The following is an 11452-nucleotide window of genomic DNA, read 5'->3' on the forward strand; positions in this document are numbered from 1 at the left end:
CCTGTCGTGCCCAGCGGGCTTAGGACGCATGCGTGAAAAGGATGACGTTACAACGTCGCCCCATCCAGCGCCACCGTTTACTGCGCGTAACTATTGGCGGAGGCGGGGCGGAGGGAATTCCCTTCGACACGCAGCGGGAGGGCCTGGTGCGCACGCGCACTGATTGAGGCAACTCCGCCGCTTCCTTTCTGTCGCGCCTTGAAGGACCGAAAGGAGCATGCGCGTCGGGAGCGTAAGCTTGCACCCGCCGTCTACGACCTGGGCGCGTGCGCAGTGAGGGAGCGGAAGCGGCGTCCGGGCGTGGCGGACGCTGGTCGCTCTTTTCTGCTCGCGGGCGGCCATCATGGTGAGTGTGTGCGGCTGCCGTTCCCGCCCGCGGCATTTCTTACTCGCCCGGCGCCGTGGGAGCGAGACCTGGCAGGGTGTTGAGCCGCCTCCTCCCGGTGGCAGGAGCGGGGCCGGGGGCGTCCGGCCGCTCCGGGAGCGGGTCCCGCTGGCAGCAGCCTGAAGGGCCGGTGCGGCATCGTCGCCCCACGCTGCTTGGCCGGTACAAGCCCGGAGGAGCTGCAAGGGGGCTGTGATGCAGCGCGCTGCTCCTCCGTCGCATCGAAGCGGTACCGTCCGCCCCGCGGAGATAGCCGAGCCCTCGGCTGGCCGTAAGCTCTAGAACAATATTCCTCCGTCTCCGACGCACGCCCTTCGTGGGGTGCCCAACAACGAGCTAGGCCCAGGCCCACCAGCCGTCCTCCCCTCCCAGGGGAGGGATAGCTCCGTGGCTTGAGCACTGGCCTGCTAAATCCACGGTTGTGGGTTCAATCCTGGAGGAGGCGAAGGAGGTCTGGGGCAAATAAGTTAAAAAAATCTGTCTGGGATGGTACTTGGTCCTGCCAAGAGGGCAGGGGACTGGACTGAATGGACTGATAGAGGTATATAAAATCACGAATGGTGTGGAGAAAGTGAATATAGAAAAATTATTTACCTTTTCCCATAATACAAGAACTAGGGGACACCAAATGAAATTGATGGGTAGTAGGTTCAAAACTAATACAAGGAAATTTTTCTTCACACAGCGCACAGTCAACCTGTGGAACTCCTTGCCCGAGGAGGCTGTGAAGGCCAGGACTCTATTAGGGTTTAAAAAAGAGCTTGATAAATTTTTGCAGGTTAGGTCCATAAATGGCTATTAGCCAGGGATAAAGTATGGTGCCCCTAGCCTTCAGAACAAGGGCAGGAGATGGATGGCAGGAGATAAATCACTTGTCTTCTGTTCTCCTTCTCTGGGGCACCTGGCATTGGCCACTGTCGGCAGATGGGATGCTGGGCTTGATGGACCTTTGGTCTGACCCAGTATGGCCATTCTTATGTTCTTATGTTCTTATCTCTGAAGGTCCCTTCCAGCTCTGTGAGATGTGTATCTCCATATATTTTATTAAGGGAAAGGGGATGCAGTCCCCATGGTGCACTACAGGCTCCTCTCTGAATTGCAAGTGAAATTGTGGGCTATGTTTGTGTCTCCCTCTTAAGGTTTTCTTCTGTAAGGATCCCTTCTTACCTTTCCCTACATCTAACATGCAGCATGGCCCTATAATGCATGCATGATACAGGAAAACATAGATGCATGTTCTGAAATCTAAGTGGGACCTGGTTCGGATGTGTTACAACTTCTGTCCCAGGCCAGGAGGCAAAACAGCTCCTGGAAGTGAATTTTTTGTAAATAGCAGTTAATTGTTTTGTTTATACTACTTGAAATTATACACTCAATTTGATTACATTTTTTCCAGGTATTCAAACGTTATGTTGAGATTGGCCGAGTTGCCTATATTTCCTTTGGGCCACATGCTGGCAAGCTGGTGGCAATAGTGGATGTTATTGACCAAAACAGGGTAAGCTCAGAGACTTGTAGTCCTGTCCTCACTTATACTTTCATTTTGTATTTTAAAAACATTTTCATACGCTATTGATTAAAATGCACAGTTTTCTATATATTGCTTTTCACGGGGGGCTAGTAGTGTTAAGGATACTGGAATACAAATACAGATATGCATGATAGAATTTAAAAATTAATCTTTGTGTGGGAACTCTTGTAAAATTTCAAAAATAATTTTTCAAGCAGTTATATTTTCCCTCTCAGGATCAATAGTAGCTATAAGAGGGAAAGTTCTCTTGCAGATCAGTACCTGGAAACCAAGTGTAAGAATAAATGGACGGCTTTCAGAATGGAGAGGTAAATAGCAGTGTCCCTCAGAGATCTGTAGTGAACCAGTGTTGTTCAATATATTAATAAATGATTGGAAGAAAGCCATAAAGAATGAGGTGCCAAAATTTGCAGATGATATATTATTATTTAGGATAGTTGAGTCAGAAGCAGACTGTGAGGCATTACAAAGAGGTTTCAAAACTTGGTGACTAGGCAACAAAATGTCAGATGAAATTCAGTGTTGATAAGTACAAAGTAATGCACATCAAAAAGCTTAATCCTAACAACATACAAAGTGATGGGTTTTAAATTTACTGTTACTCCTCAAGATGGCTATGTTCTTCATTGTGGATAGTTCTCTGAAAACATCCTTTCAATGTGATGCAACAATCTCAAAAGTTATCATGTTGGAAACCATAAGGAAAGAGTAAATCCACCACTATATAAATCCATGATACAGCCACATGTTGAATATGGTGTGTGGTTCTGGTTGTCCCATCTCAAAAAATAGCAAAAATATTATTAGTGATCTGGAACAGCTTCCATCTGAGACAATATTAAAAAGGCTGTGGCTGTGCAACTTGGAAAGAGAGAACTAAAGGGAAATGTGCTGGAATAAAATATAAAATTACAAATGGTAAGGGGAAACGTAATAGGGAAGTGTTTACCTCCTCATGTCACACAAGAGCCAGAGCTCACCCAATGAAATTAACAGGCAGCAAGTTTAAAAAAAAAAAAAAAAAAGTACTTGATGACACCCACACAGTCTGCCTGTGGGACCTATTGTCAGGGAATGTTGTGAAGGTCAAAATATAACTAGGTTCTTCATTTTTATTTTTAATAAAAATAACACTAGATACACCTATTCTCCATGGAACTATCAATGGCTATTAGCCACCACAGTTGGGTACAATCCCATTCACTGGAATGTCATTAGCTTATGTCAGAAACCAAGAGTAAATGCATCACCTGACAAATTGCCCCTTTCTTTTCATGTCCTCTGAAGCAATTGGCACTGGCCACTGTCATTGGATACTGGGCTGCAGAGTCTATTGGTCTGTCCCATTATGGCTGCTGTTACAATCATATCTTACTAAAAGGAATAGAACGCCTGTATTTGATTCTTGTAATTGAAAGAGGAACAGTACCTGCAAACACACCACACTTTCTGCTGCTCTTAAAAAAATTTGTCTGTCTTGTACTCATTTCCTTTTAACTTTTTACATCTTTGCTCCCTCTTTTCAGCTCGTGGTCCTATATATGTGAACTGTTAGTATTACTGGCTGCTTTAGGGGTGGCAAAGGTGCATGGAAGTTTTCTGCACCTTTAGTTGCAGCTCTGGTAGCATGTGTGGATGAGGAAAATATGATGCATTTGAGATCATGAAAGTTACCCAGTCTCAGCTCCTCTCTTGTATCCCTTGGCCTTTCATGTGGTGGAAACAGTGTTTTAAATAAATGCTAATTGACCTTGCTATGGAGTTTTGGTAGTTTACTCCGCTCTTGTTCTGCTTTCCAGTTTTCCAAATGCATATTGCTCTTCCGGTGTGTAATGCTTTTTGCGTGTTGATGGGTCAATATTTATTTGGATATAACTTTTGGTAATATGTCACAGTATACTGGAAACATGTTAATGAACCCACTCAATCACTCTTGTTCCAGGCGCTAGTTGATGGCCCTTGCAGTGGTGTAAGAAGGCAGGCTATGCCCTTCAAGTGCATGCAACTAACTGATTTTGTACTAAAATTCCCACACAGGTGAGTTCTTTCCTCTTCTGGGCTGTGCAAAAGGTACTGATTGTTCAAGCCTGTGAAGTTAATTTACATTCTCTGTGATTTGGTGGAATTTTATTTCTGGAGTTTTAGGAAAGATCATGTGGATGTGTAAGTGTTTTCTTAAGTTATCCTGAGGACTTAAATTCTAAAACTTATCAACGCTTTCATAATATACTAGTGATTTGAGGATGTGTGTGCAGTTAAGACCTGGCAAGCGATGCATTATGGTTAAATGTACTGGATACATTGCTATGAGTATTGACAGTTAAGTTGCCATGTTGCAGATTTGACAGACAACTACTTACATGTTACTTACAGGGACCAGTCATAAATGAATCATAATCATGCATAACTTCATGTGTTGCCTTTTAAACAATAATATATGCGTATATATTCAACATGAAGTATTCAAGACCTTCTTTATTTGAAGAAATATAAACCCTGTTTGAGTAGAGAGAAATCTGAAGCATTTTCTCTTCACTTCGTGTGGATATATAAAATCACTAAGCCCCAGTCACCACTGGGGACTGTTGATATTTCTTATGCTGATAAAGCTTCCATACCCAGAACTCAACTTCCGCCTTTTTCTAACCATTTTAGATGAATGCCAGGAAAAATGTATTTTTTTAGATGGCCCATCTCTTCAATCCTATCTGGCAACACAAAAAAAGTTTATGATGAAGTGGAGGTCACATTAGTGGGTTTTTTCAGGACTTCAATTAGACGTGTCGTATTTTTAACACCTTTTGGACTAAGGATATATACTCTCAATAAGTAGCCTGCCTGCTTAGTATTTGACTTCCCTTATTTTAAATTGAAAGCAGCACTGAAGGAGTTGACTTGTATATTATAATAATGCAGATAACACTGACATGAGAATATTTGTTTAAATGCAGTGCTCGCCAGAAGCACGTGCGGGTTGCCTGGGAGAAAGAAAATATTAATGAAAAATGGTCAGCTACAAGGTGGGCAAAGAAGATTGAAGCCAGGGGAAAGGTATGGTTGATCAGCAGCATGGTATAAAATATTCAACAGTGCACCTAGCATATTCCTAAAGTTGTCAAATAGTGGTTGAACTTCTCTGCATGGGCACCCTTGGGGCCTGACCAGTGCTGAACAAGAGAATTTGCCAGATCATGAGAGGCTAGCAGCATGACCAACACTAACACTGCTTATTGGGCCCTTAGAAGACATTTAAGGGGTAAAGTACAGCTAAATAACAGCACAGAACACTGAGAGCCAGGGATAGTGGCAGTAAACAAACTTTATGGGACCACGGGGAAGTTGGCCATACCCAGATATCCACTTATCGGGGTAACTATTCATGCCAGATTACGGGTAATGAGTGTGCCAGATTAGAGAGGCTTGACATGTATAATCTAACAGAAAAGTTTCTCTTGACATTAATATTGGAAAGTAAGACTAAAGGCAGAGGAAATGTGGTTTGTCAAATTGTAAGGTAAATTGTCATTGAAAACTAAACCATTTTGCCACTAAATTTAATCTGGTTTTTCCTTTGCTGTCCTTCCTCTGCATACTCAGATGTCCTAGTTACGAAGCTAAATGGCATGTACACTGATTTGTAAAGTTTTTTTTGAGTTGTCTGGTTAAAAAGCACAGTGTGTTTATTTTGCAGTGTTACATTTAACTGTTCAAGGAAATAAACCCTGAAGATTTCAGTTAGTTATTAATTGAGTTACAAATTTTGTTCAATAGAAAGCCAAGATGACAGACTTTGATCGCTACAAGGTCATGAAGGCAAAGAAAATGGTAAGTGGTTTTATGTATAGTTATCCTTCAGTAACAACAAGTTGTCCTGTGGCACCTTATACACCAACTGATATTTTGGAGCGTAAGCTTTCATGGGCAAAGACCTACTTTGTCAGATGCACAAAGCAGTTCCTTTGCCTCTGAAAGCTTACGCTCCAAAGTACCTGTTAGCTTATCAAGTGCTGTAGGACTTCTTGTCGTTTTTGAAGATACAGACTAACTCAGCTACCCTCGATACTTATCCTTCAGTAGCTGATTTATGGTGGTTTTTAAAGCAAATCTAACTGATTTTTCTAATCAGATTCAAATATACCAGTGGTTCTCAGCCTTTTTGAGATGGCGACCCGTTTTGACAATTCAGTAAGACTTTCTGACCCAAGGCAATTCAAAGACAGGGGAACGTTCTCCCCGGGGAAAAAAAGTTATAGGTATTGATTTCCTTTTCCTATTCCCCCCTTCTCCCTCAACTTAAACATCCTCACAGTCCCAAAATGCCCCCCCCACCTACCTCACATGTACAAGTCTGCTACCCTTGCCCTGCTGCTCCGTTGCCAAGCTGCCACCACCTCCTCTGCATGGCTCCTCCTGACCCTCCTACTCCCTTCCCCCACCTCTAGCACAGGCAGTTCCCTGCCCTGAAATGGAACTGAATTGGTTTAATATCCAGATCCCTCCTGCTGGCTGTTAAACCAATTAAGTTTTTAGTTCCATTTCAGTGCAGTATGGCAGGGCAGGGACTGGGAGTTGGAGTCAGTGGTGGCAGCAGCAGGAGCTGCAAATGGCTCCTTAAAGAGCCAAACGTGAAGGAGCAGCTTGGAGCTGCTCAGCCGGTGACCCTTAGAAAATATAACGGCAACCGAGGTTTGGGTCCCAACCTGTAGGCTGGGAATACTGAAATACACAGTTCCTTATACTAATTTTTTGGCTTTTATTGTACTCAACCTTGCAACAAACTACAGAAGCAGTATAAACCTGCCCTTCAGTTTGCTGATGCTTGCTGTTTATCACTATTTTTATATTTTTAACAATTCAAGTTCACTCTGTAATTCCGTCCTTTAATTCATACAAGTCTTTAGAGTTGTGTACTAGGCAACTCTATGCCATCATGTGCCAGCAATGCCCCTCTGCTATATACATCGGACAAACTGGACACTCTGTATGTAAAAGAATAAATGCACACAAATCTGATATCAGAAATGGCAATATACAAAAACCCGTAGGAGAGCACTTGAATCTGCTGGGCCACACAGTAGCAGACTTAAAAGTAGCTATCCTACAGCAAAGAAATTTCAGGACCAGACTCCAAAGAGATTGCTGAGCTACAATTCATCCTCAAATTCGACACCCTCAGCTCAGGATTAAACAGACTGCGAATGGCTGGCTAAATACAAAAGCAGCTTCCCCTCCGTTGGCGTTCACACCTCCAGATCAACTGCTGGTAGTAAGCCTCACCCTTGCTGACTGAGCTAACCTTGTTATCCCCAGCCTTGCTCTGGCTTATTTCTATCTGGCCCTGCAGATTTCCAAGACCAGCATCTGAAGAAGTGAGTCTGTGCTCATGAAAGCTCATGCTTGAAACTTTTCTGTTAGTCTATAAGGTACCACAGGACCCTTCGTTGCTGTTACAGATCCAGACTAACACAGCTACCCCTCCGATACTAGGCAACTCTGTGGTTAAGAACTGAAGTTGTCTCCAGAGTTCGTTCATTGTTTGTGAGGGATTGCTGTTGACCATATGAAGCACTGCTTTCCCTTCTCTTCTCAGAGCCCCACATTGGTAACATTGCTGTTAAAGCAATCTATGAAACTGACTAGGAATCTCACCCAGACTTGTAGCAGAGCACTATGAATAGGCTACCATCCTTACAGCAGTCCATTGCCACTTGGTGAGCCATCAAAACACCTGAAGTACGGCACACCCCTCTATATAGAGCAAGCGATACTTTCTGCGATTTTTAGTAAAAACCTATATCTGTCTAACAAGGAGAATTTGAAAATCCATAAAATCATGAGTAGCACTGAGATATAGGTTGTGTTCATTTGTTGCTCTTACTAGACTTAATGGTACAAAATTATTTTCTTAATTTACAGAGGAACAGGATCATCAAGCATGAAGTAAAGAAGCTCCAGAAGCAATCTTCCAAAAAAGCATAAATTGTCAGTAATCAAATAAAGTTCCAGTTTAATGTACAGTTCTGTTTTCTGTGGTAATGTGTATAGATGACCTACTGTCTGGTGCATCATTTAGTAGCTCCCTGAGAAATTTACCTCACTATGAGATAGTGGTGCTCAGCACATCCTAAGAACAGGCCCTAATCCAGCAATGAGATGAGTTAGTTACTACTCATTTTTCATGTGCTTCCAGATTACAGTACCTGTGAAGTTGCCTACTTAAGTTGATAGTACATAGCCATTAAAATCCTCAAATATAATTTATAGTAGCTTGCTGTGGGAAGATGTAGAATTAATGAAGCTACTTTACAAAAATATCATACTTGAAGCACAAGATTATTGAGGTAGAGAACTATTTTTCTGTACAAATGCATAGTATCTATTGAAGCGAGAATAGTTTTCTATATGAAAAAAGTGACAAGCGTAGTCCTGCAGAATTTAAAACCTGTGCGCGCTAGTATTTGTGCTTTTTTATTTTTTGGCTGGGGGGTGGGTGGGGGGGGGGGGAGGTAGGACAAAACTGTTTGTTTAAATTCTATTCTCAGGTACATCAAACTTCAAAATTTACTTCCACTACTCTCTTAAAAGGAGTAGCTCTGGCCTCAGATTTCTAGGAATGTCTGGTGACAAGATAAAGTTGTGCCTACACAAAGACAAGCATTTACTTTATATTTGATTCTGTCCATGTCTCTGTTCCAAATCTAAATGGTAAGAGCTAGGATCACCAAACCTTGTATGCAGCTTCTTCTTACCTTGCTGTAAGTTGTAAGGGTTTGGTTGGGCCCGGACAAGGGGATGTGTATGGAATTTCATGGTCTCACAAAATGGAAAGGGAGGTGTCTGTTAGCAGGGACCATTTTACCGGAGAATGACCACAAAGGGGCAGCCATACCTGGAACAGTGGCTGGCTGTGGGCAGGACCCTGGAAGTTGACAGGCCTGGGGATCTGAATGCTGGGCAGCATGGCCCCCAGCCACCCTGCTGGGGAACCACCACGTTGGCAGTGCAGCACCTGTGCCCTCCACATTCTCCCAGTACTGTGCCCCACATCCCCTATCTTCATTCTTGCACACCCCCAACCCTGACTCCTGAGCCCTATCTCATCCCCTAACTTAACACCTACACACACTCCCATCTCCAGTCCCCTTGCCTGACTTTGCATACTGGCTGACCTCTGCCTGGAACCCCTCCTTGTGTACTTGAGCAGCACCTGGTAATTGTGCTAGTACTGAATAAAATTTAAATACTTTTCTGGAAACTATTTAAAAGGGATAGTAACTGAAAATATAGTCACAAATGTGTTTTCTGTTGCTACAGTTGTGCTATTTGTTTCATAGGCCCATTTTCTTGATCTTAATTTTCCTTTCCTGTTTGTCAAAAAAGCATGTACAAATGAGAAACTAAGGACTCTGAGGAGAAATGAAGTTGCCTGTATATTGAAAAATTCACTTTCCCTATAATGTTTGTTAAAAGTATTTGTCCCTTTTTCAGTGGTAACTGAAATGCAGCCTGAAGATGTGTGGTTTACTGCACCGGGAGCTGTTTGTATAATCCATGTTCACTAGGTTGTCAGCGGGAAAGATTAACAGCTGCAGAGGCACAATTGAAAAAGTATTTCTCCCAGGTTGTCCGCATCTAGGGCGCGTGCAACAATTAGCGTGTACCCAAATCACAACTCCCAGAATTTGTTCAGTGATTGTACTTCAACCTAGGGGCTGTGTTCTGCAGTTTTTCGGTTCGTAGCAGTTTAACTTTCTCCCATTAGCTCTTCGCTGGTATTTGAATAAAAACATAGCTGTTAATGTTGTGCAAAGGCTGATTCCAGTGTGGAAATGTTACTCTACTGGGGCAAAGCTGCTGTGACAGTACAAGGAAGAAGGGTTTGATGGCTGTGGTGCTAGCCTGAAATTTGTGTCTCAGATTCAATTTCTCATTCCAGCTGACTTTGCCTTTGAACAAGTTCATTAAAAACCCACTGTGGGAGCACAGCTAAGGTACTGTAGTGGCATAGGGTAAATGAGGGGTGAACCAACTTTTTTTGTCGGCCCCCGCTTTTTGTCCCTGCAGTTAGCAGTGCTCCACCCCCTCCCCATTTGTCTATCCCAACTGATGGAAATTTGAGCTAGGTGGACATGAAAAAGCCTTTTGGCATGTCTAAGAAAAGCAGAGGTAGAATGTAAAACTAGTAAGTGGGACACGGACACACACACACACTTTAGTGAGATGAAGGAGCCTGAGACCCAGCAGTCCATTGTGTTATGGCCCCCTTAGGAAATCTCATACACTTTGCTTCCTATGGGTGTAGATGCTTCCTGTGCCCAAAGGGTTTTTCTGTCTGTGCTGTTTTATCCCCAGTGGGGACAGGCAGCAGTTAGGAAGACAAGATAATTCTGTCAGCTGGCCTCTGCAGTAGGGGTTGGGACAAACTAGCGTGAGATTTTTCCCTGCCGAGTGACCTAGCTGGGTTGAAAAAAAAATGTTAAGTGAAGGCCAGTACTGAGTTTCCAAGCCTCTGTTCTCTACCTAAAATGGTAATACAGCATGTGCCTACCTCCTAGGAGTGCTGTGAGGATAGATCCATTAAAGCAGGGGTTAGTAACCCCTGGCACTGGTGCCAAGACTAGCACACAAGCCTATTTTCCTCATGTGAGGCAGGAGCTCAGCCTCTCCTCTCCCCCCAGACGGCTGGGACCTTGCTCTCAAAGCCATGCCGCCTGGGGATTTATAAAAGACTAGCTCGTGCTACCAACCCCCACCTAAAAGGTAAAGCTCAGCATCTTCGTTTCTGTATTAACAGAGCTGTTGTACGCAGGATTATTTAGTGATCAGCGCTCAGACAGTAGTGTTCAAAAGGTCAAAATTTGGCACCCTGCCTGGGAAAAGTTGCAGACCTCTGTGTTCAAGATTTGGGGGGTAGTGGGGCTACAATGTACTGTAGGATATGTGGGGTACATCTGAACTTGCAAACCCCTTCTCCCACACCCAGAAATACAAAACAACCCTGCAGCAGTGAGTTTGAGCCACAGTGAACTGACAGACTGGGCTGAGGGGTTATAAACAGTTTGTTTGGGCTCATGCTGGCTGGAGCTTGGCCTCTGAGACCTGCCCCCCGACCCCACAAGTCAGGGTTCAGAACCCAGGCTGCAGCCTCAGTCCAAATAGCTGCGCATGGGGTGGGCAATAATTTTTGCTGAGGGGCGGCTACAGAAACTTTGCAAGGTGTCCAGGGCCACACCGTTGTTACTAGTGAAAAACTCTCCCGTCTCTTGCAGGGCAGGCAAGAGCCAGCCTGCGGGCTGCATCTGGCTCTCAGGCTATAGCCTGCTGGTGGGTAGTGGTGGGGGCCAGCAGCTATGAGCTTTTTAAATTGCCACAGGAACCCCATGTGGCAGTCAGGCAGTGCGGTAGTGGCGGGGCACTGGTAGCTGAGATCCCAGAGTCCTTTAAATTGGTGCTCTTTAAAGGGCACCTGGCCCCCCTGCCACCTGGGGTTCTGTGGCTATTTAAAAAGCCCGCAGATCCTGGCCCCCTTTGCTACC

The 11452-nt window shown here is 44.1% G+C and overlaps 1 protein-coding gene across 1 annotated transcript; it reads left to right on the plus strand.

Moving 5' to 3' along the window:
* The first annotated feature begins 289 nt into the window (after positions 1-289).
* RPL14 (ribosomal protein L14) lies at positions 290-7931 on the plus strand. The gene is made up of 6 exons (XM_074988319.1): positions 290-346; positions 1782-1883; positions 3859-3953; positions 4868-4967; positions 5688-5741; positions 7833-7931. The coding sequence occupies exons 1-6, from the start codon at positions 344-346 to the stop codon at positions 7893-7895; spliced, it is 417 nt and encodes a 138-aa protein (XP_074844420.1). The 5' UTR covers positions 290-343; the 3' UTR covers positions 7896-7931.
* The last annotated feature ends 3521 nt before the right edge of the window (positions 7932-11452 follow it).

Source organism: Carettochelys insculpta, chromosome 2 (assembly GCF_033958435.1).
Source record: "Carettochelys insculpta isolate YL-2023 chromosome 2, ASM3395843v1, whole genome shotgun sequence".
In the NCBI taxonomy this organism is placed as follows: Eukaryota; Metazoa; Chordata; order Testudines; family Carettochelyidae; genus Carettochelys; species Carettochelys insculpta.

Coding starts and splice junctions, on each gene's coding strand:
- RPL14 (XM_074988319.1), top strand. Junction 1,884..3,858: donor ATGTTATTGACCAAAACAGG/GTAAGCTCAGAG, acceptor CTCTTGTTCCAG/GCGCTAGTTGATGGCCCTTG. Junction 3,954..4,867: donor GTACTAAAATTCCCACACAG/GTGAGTTCTTTC, acceptor GTTTAAATGCAG/TGCTCGCCAGAAGCACGTGC.